Below are 25227 nucleotides of genomic sequence, written 5' to 3' on the forward strand. Positions count from 1 at the left end.
TGATGGAGATTCAAAAAAATAATCTAGTATAACCAACCAAATTGTTTTGGCAATCTGCCTTTATCAAGATTATATAGCAAAAGAAAAGTGCAGCTTAAATAACTCTGTGAAATGGAAAACACAGGTGAAATGTCCCTCCAGCTGATAACAGGCCAATCAGAAAATAGGCCATTTTCCTTACTGCAATTACTTCTATGGAATTTTGAGTGTAGACATTTCCCTGAAAAAGCAACCCATTTTCTGAATCTGGGGCCAATTCACATGTAATTGAATCTCTAGTGGTCCCTAAGTGAGCTTTTCCCCCCTCACATGTTTTTCTTTTTCCACTTATTCAGACTAAAAGTTGAAGAAGTATTTTTTTTACCCCTACCAATGCTCAACACAAAAGTCACAACCTTACCATGGCACAAAATCAAACAGCCATCTCCAGACAGTACAAGGAGTGAAATCATAATTACTAATGTCCCAATGAAGACCAGAACTAGCCTTGTGAAACCAGTATTGATACAGCACAATAACTGTATATATATCCTCATCCATTTACATGTCCTTGTGTATGATTATGCTCACTTAAAGACTGTCAGCGGCAGGTTGTAAAACAAACCATACGTGTCTGTGTAAACAGAACTGTTGTGCCCCCGGATGCAGTAAAGTCATGTTCAAACATCTGCTTATGGTCTGCATAAGTCACGCGTGTAGTAAAGGCAACACAGCAGCAGTCATTTAAGACAATATGCCATGAAGGCAACACAATACATTAACAGTTTAAATGTGAATATGAGCCTTCGCAGGAGCCACAAGTCACATGCTTGTCTGAGTCAAAATAAAACAGTGTTGTCTAATTGAGGCTCACGTGTAATTAGTAGCTTTTTCTCTTTGAGTGAAGCTCCTCCCAGGTCTCCTACTGTGGAGCTGCACGAGTAAGGGAGAGGCGGTATCTTGCAAATTTTGCCTCCTTTTGAAGTTAAACTCTGCTCATATCTTGTGAAGACTCTAATTTGTTTGTTTTTTAAATGAAGACCAACACTTAAACAGCTGTAAGCAAGAGCATCAGTCTTTGTTTTATGGAGGTCAGGGAAGAGCACAAAGTCTGCACTTTCACAAGAATTTACCTCTAGGATTAACCAAAACAATGAGTGATTTTGTAAGGGATAATTGCATTTTGAATATCCCACATGAACTTAATTCCCACAGTATTGTTTCATGTGGAGGAGATTTTAACAGAAAAACAATCGTTGAGTGGAGAGTACTTAAACAAAAATGAACATTGCAGAGAAACAAAGAATAACAATTATACATCTTTATATTTACAGACACATGCACTCACCACATACATAATATACGATTGTTTTATGTGAAGCAGTTTATTAAGAGGGTTACTTTCCCATTACTTACCATGATGCACGACTCCTTTCAATCCATGGATGATGGGGTCCACAGCTGGATTGTCTTTTTGACCCAGCTGCAGGAAATGTCCAGAGACAAAGGATTAAAAAAGGGATTACAAGACTAGAAAAATAATCTAACATGATGACTAAAGATGATCAATATCAAAAACTTACAGGGGATGGGCACAATGAGGGCAACATCTCTACAATACAATGTAATGTAGCAGCATCTAACTATCTAGTATTATTGTGAAGTCTGTGATGTTCCTTTTTTGGTGAGATTTTGAGGTTTACGTCACGGATGAGTTGATTCAGTCCTCTTCATTTCATTTTCGGTATGATCGTTTCTGGTGTTGTACTAAATGACTATTTTGTAATGTTATCTTTTATGGCATTTACTACCAAATACCTTGATTATTAGTATTGAATGCTTATTTGAGGAAAATAATTAAATTTTGACCTTTAAAGCAGCCATATTATGCTCATTTTCAGGTTCATAATTGTATTTTAAGATTGTACCAGAATAGGTTTACATGGTTTAATTTTCAAAAAACACCATATTTTTGTTGTACTGCAGTGCTCTCTCTAACTGCTGCAGCTCCTCTTTTCACCAGGTCTGTTTTAGCTACAGAGTGAGACCTCTTTTCTTCTTCTTCTTCTGTACTATCTTTGATTGCACTTGCACATGCCCAGTAGCTCAGATGTAGATCATGTCAGCTAGCTAGCTCCATAGACAGTAAAAGACAGGCTGTTTCTACAACTTCGGTCAGTTACAAGGCAGGATTAGCTGGGAGACTTCTAAATGAGGGCGCACATGTAAGTAGTTCTTTTGTAGATTATGGTGAACTTGTGTGTGTTGTAGCAGTGCTTTGCTATTGAGAACGAGGTAGCATGCTAGCGTTAGCATGTTACGAGCTAATGGTTGCGGTTAGCCTGCTCGTTTCGGCTTGTGCCGTCACAAGCCGTGCCGATTTTGAACAGCTCACCCAGAGACTGAAGGCAGGACACATTCAGAAAACGTATCTCACTCTAAACAGCATGGATGGATTTTTTTCAAAGTTTGTATGTATATGGAAGCACCAGAGACACAAAATAACACCCCAAATCCCAGAAAAAGTGATTTTTTCATAATATGGGCACTTTAATATAATCATATTTATTTTAAGAATTAAGATTGATATTACATTTTTGACAAAACCCACCTGAGAGTACCCGTGTATCAACACAACGCCATAAATAAACACTATTTATTTATTTATTATATTTTTGTGAGACATTGAACACATCAGATCATTGTATGGGCTTTGTATCCTGTAGCTGGTGTTACCGTTAGCTTTACTGTCTCCAGAGGACAGACACCTGTGTTGATTCTCTCCTTATCTATTAGGCCTACTGTTAATTCTTTGAAATGACTAAAGACTAAAGAAATATTGTTCAGCCCCACATTCTGTAATATCCCCAATGTCCTACTTAAGAGACAAGACTGGACAAAACAGTGTTGGGATGCGGGGACCAATCTTCCCTTGCTCAACAATAATTCAGGTCAGTCAGAGGAGAATAATTGTGTGGAACTGAATGCTGAATGTGGATAATATGCACACCTTAGAGGCCACTAATAGGCCTTTGGGGAGCACAGGAAGAACTATCCTCATTGATTAGAAATGGTAGATCTGAGCCAATGTGTGTGTGCCCGCTTAAAAACTATCGCACTGTAAACTGTTATTCAGCGGATTGTGTACGGTGGTGCTAATTGCAGTAAGCAATAGGGCTGTCAGGACCCAGCGGAGGCATTTAGGTCCTTGTACTCACACGGTTTATCAGTGCCTGAGAGTAGACCTACATTACAAACACCTGTGTCCCCATTCCAGCCTCCCTCTTCCTGAGAGCTGACCCTTGCCTATATACTATTAAGCTGAAAGTTAGCCCGCATTGATCGCCTGCCATCAATCGCAAAGACACTGCTAATAGAAATTAAGAGTGTAACGTGCTGCTGGTGTATGCTTTTTCACGGTTCATAAATCTCTGAGGTGTTTTTACTGTTGACAAAAATTAGGACCATTCTTGTCCTTTAAGAGTTTATGTGTGCCGGCCTTCAGGGGACAATTTGTGGTATCTCGGTAAGGAATCTGCAATGTGCCACAGAAAACAGAAAAATAATCAGCTGCTAGGTGAAGAGAAACTCTCCTATCACAACACAGGTGCCAAAGCTCATTTCTAATAAACATGTATCATTTACTGACCTCAAAAACATATTCACATGTTCATCCTTTTCATAATTGGACTTATGCATACAATTACAACTATCCCCATTAAGTCATAACTGCCTCACCATTTTAGTCTTTTTCCATCCTGCTTGAAACTTACTCTTATTTTTCTTAGTACTGTATGATATCCTATTTCCCTCTCGTTTCTGTCCACTCTAGTTATATTTATTCACTAATCTATTACAGTATAAACAATTTCTTACAGTTGGCGGTAGGCACAATTTATGTACAATATAAGCCTATGAAAAGAATATTTTCCATTTAGGCAATACTACTAACAACTTAATGAAGAGGCATTACAAAAGGTTTTCCTTAAGAGCAGTGTAACTGAGAAAACTAAGGGATATAAGGGATGCATATTTAAGCATGAGCAGAGTCTGTTTATAGACCAAGAGACTACAGCCATGCTAGCAGCTGTGAGGCTGTGCTTAGGCAAAGTTGTGCTTTGAGTTCAATGCTAACATCAGCATGCTAACATGCTCACAATGATAATGCTAACATGCTGGTATAAGCAGGTATAATGTTTACCATCTAACCGATAGTTTTTTAGATATTTCAGTCAGGGCCAAAGTGGCGGACTGACCAACGGACAGACCGTGGCATCCCTAGAACCACCCTAGCATGTATAAAAATGTCTATGTTCAAGTGCACTGTAAGTACACGTGCATTTGTGTAGTCTCGGTTTTTTTCCCCGATTACATTTGTCTTGCCCTTTAGACCTGGTGATACCTTACCTCAAAGAAGACGGCCATGGCAGCAATGATGCGTCTCTCTTTGATGGCAGCACTGAGGCTGTCAAAATCATCTGAATTGTAAAGGTAGATCTGCATCTGGGAGGGGAAACAAGAGCATAAACAGCTTAAAGAGTGGACAAGGAGAACCAATGGCCCTGTCATCAATCACTTGGACAAACTGCTGAGGAGCTGATGAAAAGCTGTTTTGAGGGGCATAAAAGAGGGTGTATTTATCACTCCCATAAATCTCCCATAATCTGTGTCATTCCTTTTTGTGTTCTGCCACTCCTGGGGGATGCTGGAGAAATACAGCATCCCATTCCTCAGGGTGACTGTTCTCACAGAGACAAGTCACGTGTTGAGAGGAAGAACTGGGGGAATGTTCTCTTTTCCTGTGGAGAGATCTAACAGAATGGTATGCTTCTAATCATTGCTTCCAATTACCTTAAATCACCCACAACATCGCTTCTGATCGCAGAACAAAGCTTAGAATGTGCGAATATAATGTGAAAACCATCATTCACCGAATACAATAAAAAAGATTTTCATTCCTTCCATTTCAAAAGCAGACATAATATGGTAGTACTGATCAAAATCAGGAAATTATTCTAGAAGTAGCAATTGGATCTGTCCATCATCTCGCTGTCTGGAGCCTCTTTAAAATGAAAAACCCTTTCATGTCACTGAACCAAGTTAATTGGCAATAAAAAAAAGGTCCTAGATGTTGATTTAATTAAAGGGTATGCTTGCCTTTTTTCTTCTTTCAAAGGAAAATGTGGGGGGGGGGGGAACCCAGCCACAATTGGCTGTGCAGAAAACAGCTGCAAACAGTCTAAATAAATAAGCGTATAAATAAGGATAAATCCATTAATGCGTACCAAAGGCCTATACCAGGTACAAAATGACTCAATCTAGATAATTTAAGTTAATCAGAGTTCCTTTAACTGCAGCCTATAATGGAACTAATTTGTTGTGCGAGAACTCAGCAAGAAAGAGCTCCAGCCATTCATCACCCTTCAGATGTTATTAACTACATTACCCAATTAAGCTGGCCCCCTTAGGCTTCATTTACTCACTGACATTGGCTCATGCGACCTGCTCTTATTACCGGCACACTGGATAATGTGATATTCAATTGTCAAACACTCATAGCAGCAAATAAAAATAAATGTTGCCGAAAGCGATGTGAATCACCTGACTGCACGCTTTGTTTCACTGTCTATGTTTGCGAGCTCTGGCACAAAACCCCCTTGTTGGAGTAAACCTCATTCACATCCACAGATATTGATGGGAGTTGTTGATTTCAAGCAGGACCGGCAGGTGGTCTGACCCATCTTTAAGCTCTCTTTAGACATTCAGACACATTCATACGGTCCATGTTTGTTTTTGTCAGTACAAAATGTTCCATACTGTTGTACAGAGAAATATGTGAAGACACATGAGTTCCATTAACCAACGACCACTTGGAAGAGACAAGGGGTAACAGGTGGAAACTGGGAGACAAACAATAGATTATTTCAGCTTTATAATTCACCTCCAGTTTTCTTTGTAGAGCAGATGGCCAACACTGTCCACATCTCCAGAGCCCTTCTTTAGTCTAAATTCAGTTTATAAGCTCACAATATATTTTGTTTCCAGCACAAAGTGAGTGAAAACACAAGCGCTGAAAGCTGCTCTGCATTCCCAAGTTCCATTTAAGCGCAAACAGGTGAAAAACAAAGTCATGTTTGGCATGATTTCCCAAGATAGCAAGATATTGAGGCAAGACAAGCAAACTACAAGAAATAAGTTTGTGTGCGGAGAGATCTTGGATTTATCACAGCAGCACAACTTTATTCTCCTTTCCTGACTTTATTTTTTTTACCTGTTGTTAACAGGTAAATGTGTCTCTTTTAACACAGTATGTTTCTCTCTCTGGCCCCTCAATGCACTGCAAAGTAATACATGCAAATAGACAAAACACAAGCAGATAAAGAAAACACACTCTCCGATTCTGATTGCATGATTCAGATATTATTGCAGATAGTTGCTATACACCTAGCATCTTTCCAGCCAACTAATTCCTCGTTTACTCATTTTCCAACACCACTGATGGGTTGTTGGCTTCAGTAACTCCATGTGTCACAAACCAAGGCATTGCTCGTTCAGGCGTGTTCATCAGTTTTTATCTCCATCACATTTGTGTACTTTGCATTGTTTTCTATGGTATTTAGTATGTGTGTTGAGCTATTTGGGTCGCCACATCCATCCCTATTAGTCTTGACTGCAGATATGCTTTCAGTCCTACTGGAGCTTTTTTTCCTTTCTGGAATGTACCGTACTGTACACCCACCCCAACACTTCATATCTGCAGTACTGAGTGCGTACCCTTCAGAGTTGTGATTTGTAATCCATGTATAATTAATCTGACCTTGGTGACACACTAATATATTATGAGAAAAGATCTCCTTATGGTAGCCTGAGGCAGAAAAAAAAAATCCACTGTTTCATTTTTCATTGTGCTGTTTGAGCGAACAGGTGGTCCATCTATCGATTTCCTCACTTCACTCCCATGAAAAAGGCCGTGGTTAGATTAATGTCAAGCTCAGGAGCCACAGGCCGAGCAGCCGTGGTTGTTTTTTTTACATGACCATGTTACAAAGGCAGAGCAGCTTTATAATGCAGCTTTTTGAATGTGTCTTTCTGCCCCCTGTACCCATGTGTGAACTATATTTCTGTATGTTTCCAAGCTTCTTGGCAGGTTAAATAAACACTTTTGAGGTTTTCTTCCCCCCCACTACAAGAGTAAATGCTTTATGCAGTGTGTTACAAGCGACTTAAGGCTGGATGTGACTCATTTGAAGTGGAGAGATAAATAGACAGCAGATTGGAAAACAGTTTCTGTTTAGCAGAGACAAATAAGCCCTGGGGCTCAACCTCCAAGGTCATGCTGCTCAACAAAACATATACACAACAAAACAAAAGCCAACCTCTGCTGTAAAAGACCACTGTCAAACACAAACATTTATGAATGTGGAGTTTTGCTGTGCACGTGGTGTCGGATGCAATATAATCTCAAATACATCAAACTCTGTCAAGGCATACATATGAAATATGAAAATGCCACATCTTACAGGATAAAGCAGTTCAATGGCCAAAGGCTAGATCCTGCATAACCATTTTCCCCTTCAACCATTCATCATTTGATTACCCTCTTTCACCTTCTGATTTGGAGAGTGAAATAATACATCATGTTTGAAACATGCAGGCTGACTTATTGATAAAGAGAATAATTTAAAAGAAAGCAGACCTCCCTGTTTCTGCATATATGATGCAGCATGTACATACAGTATACTGTATATAGTTAACAGGAAACATCTTTGCGGATATGTGGATGGAATATTCCTCTTTGTACTTCCTGTAGCAAAGACTACTGCATTTCCCTTGAAGATATGGTTGCCATGAGTGGCTGTCTTTTGTTGGCCCTATTCTTTTCTTATGCAGTAATTCCCCATGGTGTCACTCCATCCCCATCATACTCTATGTCAAGTCAATCCTATCAGGACTGCATGCTCTTGACATGCAAGGTAACCGAATACATAGCAAATGAAGAGCCTCACTCATCCTTTGAGTTATGAAAAAGATTCAGATTTCCTTTGCATCCAAATGGCAGAACTTCCTTCACGATTGCTGCTGTGCATTTAGTCACATTCAGTTTAAAGTGCCTATACCATTAGTAACAAAAAACACAGATTCCATGCATAAGCACAAATACTCTAAAGAAACCTTTTTTGTCTGATGTTGCCCTTTATCAAGGCCACCAGTCATGTTTTTCTTTTCTTTCTATCTTCCTAAATGTGTTGTTTTGAATTAATTTTAAACTGATGGTTATTTAACCCTTTTACATTTCTAAAGATGGATAAGATTATTATATGTTTTTATACTGTACAGGACACAGTAATCCTACATTGTCAGTGTTTAGGCTTGGCTCCTTTTTCCATTGTTTCGGAAAGTTTGGTCAAAGTTTGCATTCATGCTATAATTTTTTTGTTTCTTTTTTAAGATCATTTTTACGGGCATTTCTGCCTTTAATGATAGGACAGCATATGTGTGCCTGCTCTACCAACTGAGCTAACCGGCCACTTCATACTATCATTTATCCATTACTTTTAACTATCTAGTTAAACTGTTCCACTCCCTTGCAAACTTGTTTTTAGTAACTCTCAGAGGCAACCTATAGTGTTCAGGTGTTACAGCTGACTCAGGTTGGTTGGATGTGTTTCTTGTGACAAAAAAAAGTAAAAACTATTTTATATTCCTGTTTATATTTTCCCCGTACACACAAATGTGTGGAATTTTCTTTTCACAAAGCCACATGATTATGTTTCTTATTTTTTTAAGAGAGCATCATCCTTTTAAACTCCAAGCACATTAGACATGGAATCCATGTTCTTTGACAGAGAGGTCAATGCAAAAACCTTGGTCAACACACAAAGACATGTTAAGCTACAAATATATATTTCACATCAATAAATAATGTATCTGAAGGCCATCATTTTCTTCTTCTTGCTCAGCTTTTTTTCCTCACGGCTGCCTTTATCTGTCATTAAAGTGAATTCCATCGTCTTATTTAGAAGCACACCATCAAAGGAGCTATGTGCACAACAGCTTTATAATGGCTGCATATAATCCGGTGCCCTTTAACACCACATTGAACACAAAGTGATGCGGCTAAAATAAATCTAATTACTCAGTCATTTAGCATCAAAAGCTGTGCCTGCGGAGAGGGCTCCAAAGAACAGGGCCAAGAAACAAACACAGGAGGACTCTAGCTGTGCGTTTGGAGACAGGCACACTAACAGCCATTTCCTATTGTCATACAGGGTTATATTTACACTAACTATTAACCATTTTACAATAGAAGGGATACAAAAAAAAAACATTTCATATAACCCCACAAAATGTAAGAGTATGACACATTTGCAAATTATTTTTAGATAATGAAAATAAATGGCATTGTAAATCATAAAAAAACTGAAAGGCACTAATAACTTATTTTCTGCACCACATAAAAAGACAGGGATTTCTGCTTTAATCCAGGAGCCAGAATACATAATACCAAAAGGTTTCAGACTTAATACCCTTTATATCTGTGCTTAACAAGTGGGTGATAATTTCTTTCCAACTTTCCTTTATTACTTGCAGGCTGTTCTCCCTTCCTTTGTCTTGCTATTTGTCTTTTGGCATGTGTTGTGACCTTGTGCAAAAAAAATAAGAACTTCTGCTTCAATGTTCATTTTATTAAACTTTACTGCAACACTTATTTGTCCCCAACGCCTTTTCACTCTGCTTTCAATTATGCAATATCCTTGACATTCTTATGGTATGCGTTACATTAACACACATCTCTACAGTATTTTCTCGCCACAAGCACTTATTCTTCTATTTATGCTTCATACTGTGAACTTTTGTTCATTCCATGGTCAAACTTTTGCACATTCCTGCACACAACTGTACAGCTCTTCCACTTAAAAACAGATATATTTATAAAAAAAAAGGAGTTAGGAAATTCACAAGAAACTTAAAAAAAAAAGGTCAGAATCGAAGCAAAAGAAGCTTGTATATATACACTAGTCCCTAGTATGGGCTCCAAAATGCTGGATCCTACAATTCCCATAATGCAACTCAAATTCATTTTTTGTTAGACCCTTTGTACCTGGTAAATACCCACACATTTAAAATTCCACACCCCCAGTTTGCAATTCAACTCTTGATGACATCATCAGGGTTATTTCCTCACCAAGTTCTGCTTAGGAGTCATTTTTTAGAAAACCGTCTCGTGTAAAAGCTGTGGAATTCCCCTTTATCCCTATGAGTTAATCTGTTAAGGAATCAGGAGTCAATCAAGTTTAAGATGTGCTCATGCAACTAGAAGCAATGCAATAATAAGTTAATAAAACATAGTATCTTTTAGCCACATTTTTACAAGGGGGGTTACTTTATTAAGGAAGCTGCTATTTTTCTTTAATTGGACTTTTCAGTGGGTCTATTTCAGCATCATTTGGAAGCCAGATTTTACCTAAAAATATATTTTGACCACAGCAAATTTAGTTTTCTTCAACAATCCTCGGCCCTTAACCCAGTGGTACTTCTTGGAGCCCTGGTTAACTGAATTTTAGAAGCATTAATGTGTTGCCTCAATTCTGCACCAGGTTCCAATATTCAGTGTTGACCCATATTGCACATTTGTGAAAGTATATTGTAGTGAAAGGATGCTTTACCTCCACAGGAAACCTTCTGCCGTTTATACTGTGTTCTGAGCCTGCTGATCCATTAGTATGGCCCCAGTGAAACTCCATCTTCTCAGCCTTAAAACGCCCCGGCAGTCCAGCACCTCTTACAAAGTAGTCATCCTTCAGGAGAACAGCAACTGGAGACAAAATAATAATAATAATAATTAAAAAAAGATGGACTCAAACTAAGAAGGAACATTAAGTACACTCATGCAAAGGAAGCAAGATTAATAGTCAAACAACTTATTGTACAGAAGCTCAGAGCGGCAGTGGCTGCTTATCTTTTTATTTAATGCCTGTTATCTCAAGATCAAAACATAATTCTCATTATCGAAATTCTCATCTGTTTTTTGTAACGACAACTCAATTATCTCATTATCTCAAAATAACCCATTCCAATTCAGTGATGTTCATATTTATTCTATAAGCTTCTTATCCTGAGACGATGCACTTTGTTATCTCAAAATATCAAACATAATCTGTTTGCTATGATAAAATGACACAATGCAATACCTGCTTCAGACACCGGTTCATTTGTTCATCAGTTTTATTGTTACTATGAACTAACAACTTGGCAAAGATGGTAGACTAGCTCTGACTTGTTTTAGTGCATTTGTGAACTGTGCAAACTCCACATTTCCTTTTCAACTTTTCTTGATGAAGCTGCCTTGAACACAGACTTGGCATTCTTTTGAAATTATTACACAGAAAAAAAGCATACTGTAATTGGGGCTAAAGAATGAATGTGCTTTTATCATTTCATTAGAGGCTATTTAAAGAGCTAAAAAAAATCTCAAATGATTTTGACTCAGGGGGACGGAACAGCAGCAAGAGGGACATTTTGCTACCTGGCAACCCTATGCCCTATGTGGGGATTCATCATTGAAAGTCAGTGGTAGGCACATTCACAATGTTGCCACTGACAGCCTCTTCCAGTGGCCTTGACGTCCCATTGGTTGACTGTGGGAAGCTGTGGTGAACAGCTTCAGGCAAAATCACTCTCTCTTAAACTTGTTGCACGGTTTGCTAGGAAGACTTTTTTTTTGCAAGGCTGTAACGCCCTTGCTTCAGCTGTAGAATAGCAAGCATTTTAAAAAATGTACTCTGACGCAATGTATTTACCAGTTTCTGCACTGCTGAAGGTTTGACATGTTGGTCCAGAAGATCTTGTAATACAGGTGTTTATTGTAGAATTAGTTATGGTCACATAAAATCAATGTCCCATAAATGCATTGCAATAGTATTTACAGTAACTGGGTTTCATCAGAATACACACAAAAATAGGACTTTGCAAGAGTTTATGTGCAAAAATACTCATATTTTGTGACATTTAAAGGTCCCATGGCATGAAAATTTCACTTTTTTTTAACATTAATGTGAGTTCCCCTAGCCTGCCTATGGTCCCCCAGTGGCTAGAAATGGTGATAGGTGTAAACCGAGCCCTGGGTATCATGCTCTGCCTTTGAGAAAATGAAAGCTCAGATGGGCCGATCTGGAATCTTCCCTATGTGTCGTCATAAGGGGAAAGGTTACCTCCCCTTTCTCTGCTTTGCCCGGCCAGAGAATTTGGCCCGTCCACGAAAAAGAGAGAGACATCATGGCTTGCACACGAGCGAAGCATGGCAGTTGGTCAAAGCCACACCCCCACCCTCCACCTTGCCCCCCTCTCTCTCCTCCTCAATAGACCAATTTGCAAACACGTGACCACACGATGGACGGCAAAATCACCGGCAATAACAAGCTAAACAGTGTAGTAGACGAGCGGAAAGTTTCATAGTTTCAATCAGTTTGAAATACATAACACTAAATAAACTATTTATGGCTTTATGACTTCTTCTATTGAACAACAAGTTGTCATGCTGTTATCGGTCGAGGTAGGGCATCTGGTAGGTGCTCACAAAGAGCAGTATTTGGAGAAGTTGGAGATAGCAAGATTGGATACCAACCCTTAATTCTTCCTCCCTCCGTTTTCACGGACCTCATTAAATTGCCGAGTCTGCCCGACTTCAGTCCACACGATCTGTACCACTATGTGGTAAACAGGGTATCCCCATATACTGGTGCTGATCTGAAATCTTTTAAAAGTCTGGATGCTAACCAGTTCTTTGTAGCTGGCTGGGTTACAGGTACGCGATGCTACGCTAACGGCGGGGGGAGGTACCTCATAATGGCAAAGATAAGACATCAATCTAGGGTTTATTTTGTATTAACATCTATTCTTTACTTAAGTAAAGATTTATATAACACGTAGCCCATGTTTTTAGAGGACATGGTAGGTCGTGGCTACCCACATACCGTTGTTCACTGGGTATGGCAATGCAACTTTCTAATGGATGCCTGAACGCATCCCAACTCTGGGAAGTGCAGTCATTAATCTATCACACGTTAATCCATGCAGTAAATCACGGAGTGTCTATGATCAGTAGTAACTACACATAATTGTAACATCTAGCCATCTTCTTATCTGTGATTATATTCGCTGTGTAGCCTATGTTAAGATTTGACCGGTGGATATTACGACGCGATGGGCAGCAGCTAGCGAGCAGTCCAAAGCTAGCTGCAGCTAGCTCGTCAGTTAGCCGGGATAGGAGCTCCGCAGACCCTCATTTAACTCTTTTTTTTTTGGCCTTTTTGAAGCTGGTTTTCGTGTCATGTCATCTTTAATTTAACCGATATTTTCTGTATGTGTGTTTAGTTAAATGATCAAGGGAACGGCTTTCTTTTTTGGATATGTAGCTAGGTCAGTGAATAACTGATGATAGTTATGTGGGTCATCATCGGGTTGGACCTGTTAGCATGGCAGCTAGCTAGCTGGTTGAGGATAATTTTATTTATCACTCATTTAAAACAGAAAGGCAATACATACACATGCTCTTGTTGGTGAGAATTACTCTGCAGATTGTGAATGTCAGAACACAAACACGAACGAAAACGTACGCGTTTAGCTTGCCGTCCGTCTACAGCATAGCTCTTCTATAGCATTTAAAGCTACAGACACAGAAATGGCACATCCTAAGGAAAGCTCATTGTGGGACTGGCTCGTAGTGGCTGTAATTCTACATCAAGGCTGAATTTCGGGAAAGAGACTTCAGATACAGTATTAGGGGACCACTAAGGCCTATATAAAAGCATCCAAAAAGCAGCATGTCATAGGACCTTTAATTAAACATTATCAGTGAGTTTGTTACAATTCACTACTGAGTTATTTTATGTAAGTGTAAATATAAGTATATAAGTTCAGGGCTTTGTGATCCCAAAATAAAAAAATTAAATAACATTATTTTGCACAATTTCTTGGATTTTATTGTTCATTATGTCTTTATATAGCCTGAGGTCTCTATCATTGTATTTCATTTCTGTCAGCATTTCCTCTGAGTATAGTCACAGTTTTGATTTAAAATTTAAATTGAACCACCATGAAACCTAGAAGATGAGTTTGCTTTTTCTGTGGAATGGTCCTTTTTCTTATGAGCCTGCTATTAATATTAGGTTATTCACGTACGATGTAGTTATGTTCCTAGGAGTTTTAAGAAAATGTTACCCAATATTGTCTTACCCATTAAATGCCTGAGATTTAGGAAGTGAAACAATATAAAAATCTTTCAACTGCATGAGAAATATTTCTGCAAAATTGAACTCGGCAGATATAAGACAACAATGACTTACCAACAACTTATTACCTAAAAAATATGACGTTTGTTAGATACTGGTGTTTACTTAAAGAGAGGTGACCATATCAAACAGCATAATCACGGAACGGATGACATCACAGCTTTGCATGTTGTTGCCATCTGCCAAAAAATGGTCCAGTAACTCCAAAATAAAAAAATATCATTCTTACTAGCTTGATCACCGTTGAAATCCTGCAGTGGCTTTAGGGTCATAACATTATCTCAATTCATACTGGTCCATGTAATCCTCATCCTGAGGTTAAAACACAGACATACTGCTGTTATGAGGTATTAACATGGCAATAGGAATGTGATTCCGCCTTAAAAGTTCAGCCTGTCTGCTTTTCCTGGAAGCCAACATTTGTAAATGTACTCAGCGGTGTCAAGTAAAGGTGAGTTTAAGCTGTGTTACTTCTCCAGTTTTCCAAGGCATCTAAAACACCATAATGACAAGGCCTATTATTATTTGAGGTTACATGTTAATGTATCTATAACCCTTTACCACGTCTACATTTGACATCATTAGCCCGATTAGAGCCAGTGCTCTGTCGGATGATCCCCCTGTTACAGGGAGATTTAGTCAGCCTCTCTGGATAAGGACAGCCCAATTTTAATCATATCCCACAAAGCAAACCAAGAGGATGAGCATGTGTACAAGCAAACACAGACTGTTAGTAAACACAGATGACATGTTGAATAAGATGTGCAGAGGGAATGGATGGAATCAAGGTAAGGGAAACGGATCACCATGTGGTGATCACTAGCAGGAAGAGTTGTGGCGAGTGTGAAATCCAGAGAAAAGGAAGAGAGAGACAAGGAGATGAAGAGAGGAGAACCTTGTGTGATGAGGGATGAGCTGAGCCCCTGTCGTGAGGCAAGAAAGAATCTGCCAGCAGTATTAATGTGCCAGTGTTGCTTAAGCTGATGAGCCACAGTATGAAGGAAAAGGTCTTAGATGGAGGAGATTTCCAAGACTGAAAGCATCGGGTCAAAGTGAAAATCGGTCTGCATAGGAAAGAACTACCCATCACGTGATCATAATTGTTTGCAAACACATACGTATTTACAAGGATGGTAATAAATCTGTGTTTCTGCTGTTGTTGAAGTAGTGTAATCCTGTCTGCTACACAAGGAAAGTCAAGGAAAGGGGATGCTGGCTCTGGTCCTGGGAGTTTCATTAGAAATGCGGCCCTGGGTGTGTTTGAACCCTCCAACAGCAGAGCAGGAATTAGAAGCTAAGCCAAAAAGACCTTGAATCACAGCCAGCGAGAGAAAGGGAGCGTGTGTGTGAAAGTAAATCCTTGATCAATGCAGATGTCTCTGAGGCCTTACGATTCCTCATGAATTTGGTTGAGAGTTGTTTGAAATTTTACTGAGAAATGTTTTGTTGAGGAACATTGCTTGAATGGCAGCCCATCAGCTCAATCTCAAAGCGGGTCAAGGCACAAGGGAACATTGTGAAATCAATCTCGATGAACTTTTAAGATCAATTCACTCCGTTCTTAATTACAACATTGACTTTTAAATAGTATGAAGGATGTTAAAGCCCCTCTGTGCAGGGTTTGAACATTTGGACTTCAGCACCCCGAGGTGGCAGCATATAAAAGACACTGTGGGAGGCAGCCATGTGTGCCAATGTGTGTACAGCCGTAACAATTATCAGGGAAAAAGTATCTATAAAAGGCAGGAGTCTCTGTCTGAAATGTCTGAACCGCATGCAGAAAAGAAGAAAAGACATCACATGCAGCACAGAAGTAAACATGGAGGCCACTGTCGGTTGTTATACTTTTGTGTAAATTAACTAGGGCTGTCCCCTGAACGTGACACATTCAATGTTAATAACATAAATGTAAATAAAACTAAGCAAACGCACAATACAGGTAGAAAAACAAAAAACTAAGCACCCGCGGAGCTCAGGGCTTCACGGCTCTCAAGCATGTTGTCCGCAGCAGGCTACCGCTGATTAATACGCCTATTTGGGAAACATTACCTCCGCTGTGTATTATAAGTGAATTCTCCTGTGTGTTTCTGACCGCTGGATATGCTTTAAAACCAAACTGTTCTTCACTTATTTCAAAGAGCACAAGCAGTGTCGTCAAACTGTGGTTGCAACTAAATTGTGTAGGTTGGCCATACTAACTTATAACAATAAGTTATAACAAAAATAATAATTTCTGCTGCAGTATTAATTTTGTTAACGATAATAATGACGAGACAGTACCGCTGTCATTGAACGCTGACCGTGAGGATATCAACAAGCAATATCGTTGATGAAAAAGTTAGCTTAAAAAAATTAAAGCTCTCTTGTGTCTTCAAAAATAATGTTATAAAAGCTACAGTAATTAGGACACAGACATTTCGGGAAAGACGCCCTTAATGTTGTTTGCAAACCTGCACTTATTTATGGAATTAAACATTTTTAGTTGTTTGTGCAATACAATTTGACAAATGTGCAATATGGGTCAACACTGAATATTGGAGCCTGGCGCAGACTGTACATCAATCTGTTGTGGCAATACATGTAAACAAATGACAGAGGAAGCCAGAAAAAAGTAGTCCTAGTCTCATAACAATATGAATGGACAAAGAGATATATGAAAACATTGCAGCTAAGATGAGAGGAGATACTGCATGGTTAAACTTTCATGATACAAAATGCTTGAAACCATGATCATAGTTGACAGCAGTCAGGTAATAGATGAGTGAAGTGTCCCTAACGGGCTTCTGCTCGGCTCCTGAGGACCACAGCGCTGTGAAAACCACACAATAAGCTTGGATACACTCGGCTATGTTTGACGTCATCTTTAACAACTTCAATACAATTAAACAACAAAAGACCGTAAAGGAGGACGCATGAAAAAAAAAAAGTAGACTTGCCAAACACAACGTATAAAGGCAAACAATACGCCTCCTAAGGCCAAAGATTCCCTTAAGAAGAACAACGCATCACATTCAAAACTCTGAAACTATTTTTTCAAAAACACGAAGGACAAATATCTGCGAGGAATAATAACTAACACCAAACAAGTAGTAGCAGTTCATTAACACATTCATCCACATTTCAAGTGATAAGGACAATCAAATGCAGCCCTAAAAATCAATGTTGAGGAAAGTTTATCCACTGCTTTTGACTTTATTCTCAACTTAGGTTTTAAGGCTTTGGTAGCCATCCATCCATCCAGTTAAATAATATTAAATATTTTAAAACACGCTATATTCTGAAGTGCATGTCATCTTGGTAATGTAATATTTAATTTGCCATTCATCAGAAAATGTAGCCTAATGTTTCAATGAGCAAAAAGTCTACCTGTCATGTTATGTCATGGTAATTCCAGGGCAGTAGTAATAGCAAACTATAGTTTAATAAGCAAAACAAAAAAGGTTCCTCATTTAGGGCAAACTCATTTTCAATTTCAAATAGTGTGAGGTGAATTTACTAAATATTAAGTTGTCCTCTTCTAAATAGTGTATGTATAATAATATTTTGTGGTAACATTGTTCCATTTTCCTGATTTTCATAGTGCTTAGCCATCTAAAATTCCTCCTGTACTGTTTGTGCCCAAAATTACAGCCAGCCATGTTATTTCCATCATTGTAAATAAGCAGCCCGCAGCATTGCTCGGCTGTCCCAGCGGTCTTGGTTGTCATGGAGGCTAACAACTCTCATTATGATCAAACGCAAAAGATGAAACTACTCTCTGAGAGAAACTGTGCCGGAAGCAAAGGAGATCAATTAAGGTCATGGTTTTACACCAATGGTCCACGGATTAGCTGATCGAAAAAAAAATGGCAATGGTTTAAAGTAGCAGTAAACCAAGTAAGCTTCAAAATATTTCTGAAAACAAGGCATGCCGGTTGATACAAAGAGGATTGGAAGAGATGAAGGAATCATGAAAGACAAATTATTATGTGTGATTGTTAGGTACTTCACTGAAACATTGGGGCTTGGATTTAAAATCTGTCAAGAGGGTAAGTAATATGGATTATGTCCTATCATTATATACATTTGGGTGAGACTATTTGCACCCCTGGTACAATAAGCAGTGTATGCTATTCGTACCCTGGTGCAATTAGAAGAGCTATTCGTACTCTGGTGCAATTAGAAATGAATGCTATTCGTACCCTGCCGGTGCACACAGCAATGTGTTCTATTAATACCCCGTCTGGTACAAATATCAATGTATGCTATTTGCACCGCTGTGCATTTACAGTACCTTGACATATATTTGCACACAGTTATCCATACTACTCATGTATTACACCTTTTTGGAATATTATCGCCCTGACATTCTTACCCTAACCATAACCAATCCCACTACCCTTGCCTAACCTAACCAACCCAACCAGAGCAGGCATATTCATGAGTCTTCCCCTACCACCCTGCAAAAAAATGTTCGCATTCGCGGGCCCTGAATTGCGCAATTGCATGCAAATTATCCAATCCAAAATGAAAAAAACACAATTGCTTCCCCGGAGAATTGAACTCCAGGCTCCCAGACCAAAGTTCAGTGTTTTAACCACTCACATAGCAGTTCTTACAGAATGTTATACAACTGTTTACCACTTGGTGTCTTCAAGCCTCGGTTGCTAGGTAACCATACTGTATACAAAAAATACGTACTAACTAACAAACTAACGGTTGTATGCTTTCACTGAAGACAGAAAGCGCAACTGTAGTATCCATTTTCCGCTAGAAATTCAATTGAACTTTAGAGACAAAACTTTCCTAATATGCCAGTTTCTGCAGTCATGGAAGATGAACATCCGCCATGATTTCGGTGCACGCGAGCAACGTGTTTTTGTTGTTACGTCACAGGGTGTGAATAGCTCAGCTGTGTGGCCGAGGCTATTCGTACCTGGGGTGCAAATAGACACTCCGTATATATTTATATTACATTGTCAGTATATATTGTGAAATGGCAAACAACCTAGAAATTACATTTTAAAAGGTGTTAAAAATGACCACACAGAATCTCAGAAAAGTAAGTAACAGTTATGACAAAATCTATATAAATCCATATTGCCATAAGGCTTTCTTGCTGAGTAATTTAACAACACTGCTTGCAATGGTCTAATACAAACTAGAAGTAAATTGTATAAAAGGGATAGCCACCGTACGTTAAATGATATGGCACAATCTCTGTCAAGTGACAAATTTGTATCCAACAATATTACACGGCATGAATACTTGATTCTGATTGGTCAATTATGGCATTCTACGATCTGTGCTGCTATAAATAACAGCCCGTTGCTATGGACGCACTTCTGATCATAGACTCTGGAGGACCATTTTTAAATCAATTCAATCATTTTGAAATTTATAATTAGTAGCTGTGTCATAATATATATATATATATATATATATATATATATATATATATATATATATATATATATATATATATATATATATATATATATATATAGCGAGCAGCTCATTGTTGCGAATGAAACCCCTTCAGACTGATTTAAGACCCCGTGTCCTTCATCACACTGTCAGGGTTTGATTTGCAATAATGACCTGCTTGCTCTACAGTAGCTTTTTTTTTTTGTATATCGCCATCATATTGCCCAACAAAAAACAATAAGTACAGTACGGAGAAATTTTAAGTTTGTGTTTTGTTATCATTATGTTAGTGTGTTTAATGTAATTTAAGGACAAAACTAGTCCAAACTAATTCTGTGATCCTGACCTGTCTTTCCAGTGTTTTTCATGGTGGTCTGGTTGGAGGATTCAGCGTTGAACTTGTCGAGCACCAGCTCCTGGTACTCCTCCGAAACCAAAGCTTGTTCATCTGCAATGTCCACAGGTGATTGGTTGTTCGCAGCACATTCTGGGTATGAGGCTGCCCAGCTACGAGGTCCATGGCTTCCTGCAGAAATAGAAGAAACAAGAGCTTATGAAAAATGTAGACTACCACAGAATCCAATTTGTCTACGGATTCTTGCTATAACTAACACCAAATTAGAAATAATGTGACAATATTACTGCTACAGCAGCAGTCAGGTTTCAATATGCCATTAACGGAAATTGAGAGAAAGAGGACAATGATTCTTTCATATTCATTCAGCTGCCCTCTAAACTCCTCCAACAGCTGGGAAACCATGTAAACACAATGAAAATTCATCATCTGACTACAGGCAATTCTAGCGTTAATTGTCCATACATGATATAAATATCCAAATGAGGCAGATTCTACGGTTCTACACACATTGAAACTTGAGCCTAGAATGGTTGCTGAGTTAATGTGGGTCTGTGCCTCAGATAAGTTTAAAAACAAAAAACATGATACCTAAAAGGCTATTCAATAGAAAGTACTTCACTTTAACAATTAACGTGCAGTGTACTGCAAACGAACTTCCGGTAGAATCCCCATCCACTGTCTGCTCTTTTAATCCTCTATCCCCTACAGTGGCGCTTCTACAAAGGAATAATCCACAACCGACAGGGGTCCCCTTGATCTCTTCTTGGGTACAATGGGCCAATGCAACAACAAAAGCTGAGGGATCAGGGAACAAGGAAGCATGCATGGATTTGAACTTTTCTGGGTTAACACAATATTCATGATCCCATTCCCTACAGATATGGGGCAACTTTACTACTGGCTCATGAAAAAGATATGAGAACCACTCTTTGCTAAAACACCCTGGATCAAGCGCGGCTTCATGTCTTGTAATGTAAAAACACCTTGCAGCCAGAGACACTGTTGTAGAGTCCCTCGGAAAGACAGCGCTATTCAGGATTATTTTTGGAATATCCAATGTTTTGCCACGTCAGCCATTAAACAACCATAAACATGCATCATGGGGAGCGCAGACACAAACAGGAATTATTTCATTCATCTCTACAAAGAATAGGTCACTAAGTTAGGAAAAAAGTGCACAAATTATGTTAAGCCCTTGGAAATGTCTCAGATTTGTCCAGTGACCAATTAAATTAAGACTTATTGTCTTTTAAACACCACCTGCAAGATTATGGGCTGGAGAGGTCTAGACATCATAAATGTTGGAATGGCTGCATTTCTAGCTAATTACTCCATTAAGAAGCAGGATTCAATTTGTCCACCGTGGCTTTAAACTTACCAATGTCTGTACCAGTGCAACTCCCAATATGTAACTAACCCTAGAGCTCTGCTCTTTTAAAATGTCAATGACGTCATACACATATACGGCCAGAGATTCTGCTTTACGGCAAGTTCTGAGTCGCTTCCTTTTTTCTCTCGAGGCATCGACAACACAGCTGACAGGTTAGGCTCTCCCTGTCAATACACGTGCTAGAAAGAGGTTTGCTAATGTTTTAAAGACCTCGCCGAAATATTCACTCTGACATTCTGGTTCTGCTTCGGATGCCTTCAAGCGGGATCTCCGATCGTAATCAGTCCTTCACTGACCAATCAGCATTCATTAGCAGAATGCTAGCGTGTTATGGGCAACAACGACTCAACCTGTAACAAATCGAAAGGGCATAAGTACTCGTTCATTCAACTTTTGACCTATAATCCATGTTGAACTTGCAAAAACTACAATCAAATCTGAGATTTCTCAACGACAATCAGGCGAAAGAGACAAATTTAGCCGTCTAGCTCCATAGGGTCCCATTAATTTTGCACTGGACCGTGATCACCCCCAGTGGAACTCTGGTGGAACTGCAACCAAAGTAGGTACAATGGGGCTTAATAGGGAGTGGAACGGCTTTCCGTAGACGGGCTTTGGTATAGTGTTAACTAGCGTCACGTGCAGCGGTGTTTGTGTTGCCGTCTGTTTCAGAGCATCAGAGAGAAGTGCAGACATATCAGTGGCACCAGATTTCGGTAACCAGGGTTGGCAGGAAGAAGAGGAGAAGTAAATGTTCCAATTAATGATCCAGGCAGCACATTCTCGTCTCCCTTCTTCATTTTACAGTCCAATGGTGGCTAGAACAGCTGGAATGGATTAATCTGCGTTATTTTTTTTTAACGCGTTATTTTGACAGCCCAGCATATATATATATATATATATATATATATATATATATATATCTATCGTTGGCAGAGCTGTCTGAAGAGCAATGTCTCCAGTTGCTTTAAACATTTACCACTCCCCTAAAAGAGAAAGCGTGCTCTGTGGGCTACCAACAACAAAAAACACTGAAAACTATTCAGGTTCTCCAGTGGGCAGATTCAACCACCATTTTTTTTCCCTTCTTTCTCCTCTTAAAGGAGACCTATTATGCTTTTCTGTATTTTCTGTCATATCTATAATGTTACAATGTACAATGTACCATAGACATGGTGGTGGCTGAGCGTACTGCGCAGCTGCTGCTTAGCCTCAAACTGAGCTTGACGACGTAGATGTGACGTGAGCGACCTGTCTGAAATTTGTAAGTCGTCCGGTAGCTGCACCAAGAGAAATCTGAATCATTCCGAATCTTGCAGAGACAGAGAGCGTGAGTAAGAGCTGTCCATGAGCGTAGGAGCAGGAGCAAAACGTTGCTGAAATAATTTGTTCCGATGCTTTCATGGACTCTCTATGGGCTTCTCCCTTGACTGTATGCCTCCACGTCCCCGCGATTGCGTGCGAACTTTTCCTGACTATACGGTAATTTCTCTATTATGCGACAGAAAGTCGCGTGGTTATGACATAATCGTTAGCCTACTTTTACAAAAACGGACTGTACTGCTGAGATAGCGACAGCAGAGCACAGATGAACAGTATATAATAGGTCTCCTTTAAGTGAATTCTAGCAAACTACAAAAACCTTTTGAAATGTTACTGAGATATATATGGCCTTGACTGACATATCTCACAATAAAAACAAATTCCCTTGGTCACATCAGAAAAACATGGTGTGAGTAAAGGCCACACTCAAAGTGTAACTAGGGAAAAGTGTAATGTTTTGCTTATTTTACCATTAAAACACACATTATATCCTATTTACAGCGACAAATAATTCTGCCTTTCAACAACAGAAAGGGAGGAGCAGCGCTAAAATCAGATAAGTGAGGGTTGCACAGCAGTCGATTAATCTGTCTCATTGCCATCCATCAGAATGACTACAATCCTAGTGGTTAAGCCTTTCCCACTGTAGCTCTGCCTCTACAGTATATGGCTGAGGTGGACAAATTAAAAATAAGTACTAAGTGTTTAAAAATATTCTAGATTGATTTATTTGCAAGTACATTTAGTATATGGGCTCTCTAGGAGAACAGCTCAAACACAGCGGGTTGCACGACACACTAAATTCTAATGAAAATCTTTATAGGTGCTATCAGGTAATTCATGAGGTATGCTGATCGTTTTATATACTTATGATGGACAAAGATGAGTGAGTTACACTGATGTTACAGCTCACCTTCTGGGACTATAACAATATTTAGCAGAATGAGTCTATAACCATTGTTGCAAAGGGAAACTAGTGAATCTGAATCACCACAATAGCCCTGCACCAAATCATACTTGTGTGTGAAGCTTGTAATGTTCTATATTTGTTGAGACTGTGAAAGCAAAGTGTGATTTTTCTTGAGTTTATCTCGTCGTGTTCCTGGGTGGATTGCATTATATAGTTTTAGTTTTGCTTTTATTTGGGGTTTGTCTTCTTTATTCTTTGATGTAAATGTAACTTGCTTCATAATAGGAATCAGATGTTTATCTGTAGACCAGGCTGCAACACTCATGGACAAATGATAGGATTCTGATTGACATTAGTGCCTAAATAAACAGCATAGACAGTTTTATCTGGTCAGCTGTTTACAGTAAGCAGGTACAACTTCTAATTGCAAGATATTATTGAAATGTGCCTCATTTGCGCTGTCTGGGGTACTTTGGGGATTTACACAATGCTGCATTTTCAGTGTGTATAAATTGTTTACTGTATGTATCAATATTCTAAGCGTCATATCACCTCAAAGAAATTCAACATCTGTGGCAGTAGCACAACAAGCAGCCATATCTGTTAAACATATCAGTACAAAACATATGAAAATAACCTCACCAAGAAGGATTCTAGCAGGTTTGATGCTAAACTGTCCATAAGCCTACATTTACCCCCTGCCTTTACAAAATGCATAGTTCTCACATTCTGCGTGCTTTTCTGAGTTTAAGTAATTTTCGACACCCTATAAGGCAGACCCTATAATGGCAGCACGTGTTTACTGCATCTAGGCCTCATCAATTTTAAGAGAAATTCAATAATGCCTCCATTTAGTAATTTATGATTTATGCTAGGAGTAAAATGAGTGATGTTTATAAAGTCCATACTGTTGTTAATCCAACCTTTTTCTGGGCTCACTTCTGTTCTGTCTGATGTGACACCACTCTTGTTTTAAGTAAAACAGGCACATGTTTCTCTCAATCTGGCACTTTCAGCTCCAGGCGTCATCCCATTAACCTCGGGATAAACAGCCATGCCTGTGCTACCATGGCAATGCTGACAGAATGGCAATTGCCTTGTCATTTCCGTTTTGTCCCTCTGAGAGAAAGCATCCATGCTGTATGTCGCCTGGCAGACCTCCCAGAACTGGCACACTAGCATTTGCAAAAATCTACGCTGATCAGTCCATATGTATGAGTGGCACTGACAACACAACATGGCCAGCAGATATAAGGCACAGTATCGACAGCACTGAGAGGGGTCACAATAGTTGTTGCAGTTGGAGCAGTGGTAAAAGAGATTGAAGCGTTTGTGTATGCTGCAGAATCCCTTTAGCGAATGCAGGATAACATTTTGAACAACATTCCTGCTGTCAGTTTCCGTATGCTGATAACACTCCAGATGGTGGAGACAGAGCCATTGTAGCACTGGGGAGTATCAAATGTCCAGGTTAGACAACTGATGAGCTGAGGGCTTGTACAATGTGGGGGCGAGCCAGAAAACTCAACTAACTTCTTTAATCAGTCAATTAATAACCAGCTAATGGCAG

The 25227-nt window shown here is 39.1% G+C and overlaps 1 protein-coding gene across 2 annotated transcripts in view; it reads right to left on the reverse strand.

Moving 5' to 3' along the window:
• ca16b (carbonic anhydrase XVI b) overlaps positions 1–25227 on the reverse strand; it is a 112568-nt gene that overhangs the window by 38006 nt on the left and 49335 nt on the right. For both annotated transcript variants that reach the window (XM_031287695.2, XM_031287696.2), the window contains exons 3-6: positions 20023–20202; positions 10647–10795; positions 4387–4482; positions 1396–1462 (exon numbers count right to left, since the gene is read on the reverse strand). In XM_031287695.2, the coding sequence (XP_031143555.1) occupies positions 1396–1462; positions 4387–4482; positions 10647–10795; positions 20023–20202 (492 nt within the window). The remainder of the gene's footprint in view (positions 1–1395; positions 1463–4386; positions 4483–10646; positions 10796–20022; positions 20203–25227) is intronic.

The sequence above is a fragment of the Sander lucioperca genome, chromosome 6, assembly GCF_008315115.2.
Source record: "Sander lucioperca isolate FBNREF2018 chromosome 6, SLUC_FBN_1.2, whole genome shotgun sequence".
NCBI lineage: Eukaryota > Metazoa > Chordata > Actinopteri > Perciformes > Percidae > Sander > Sander lucioperca.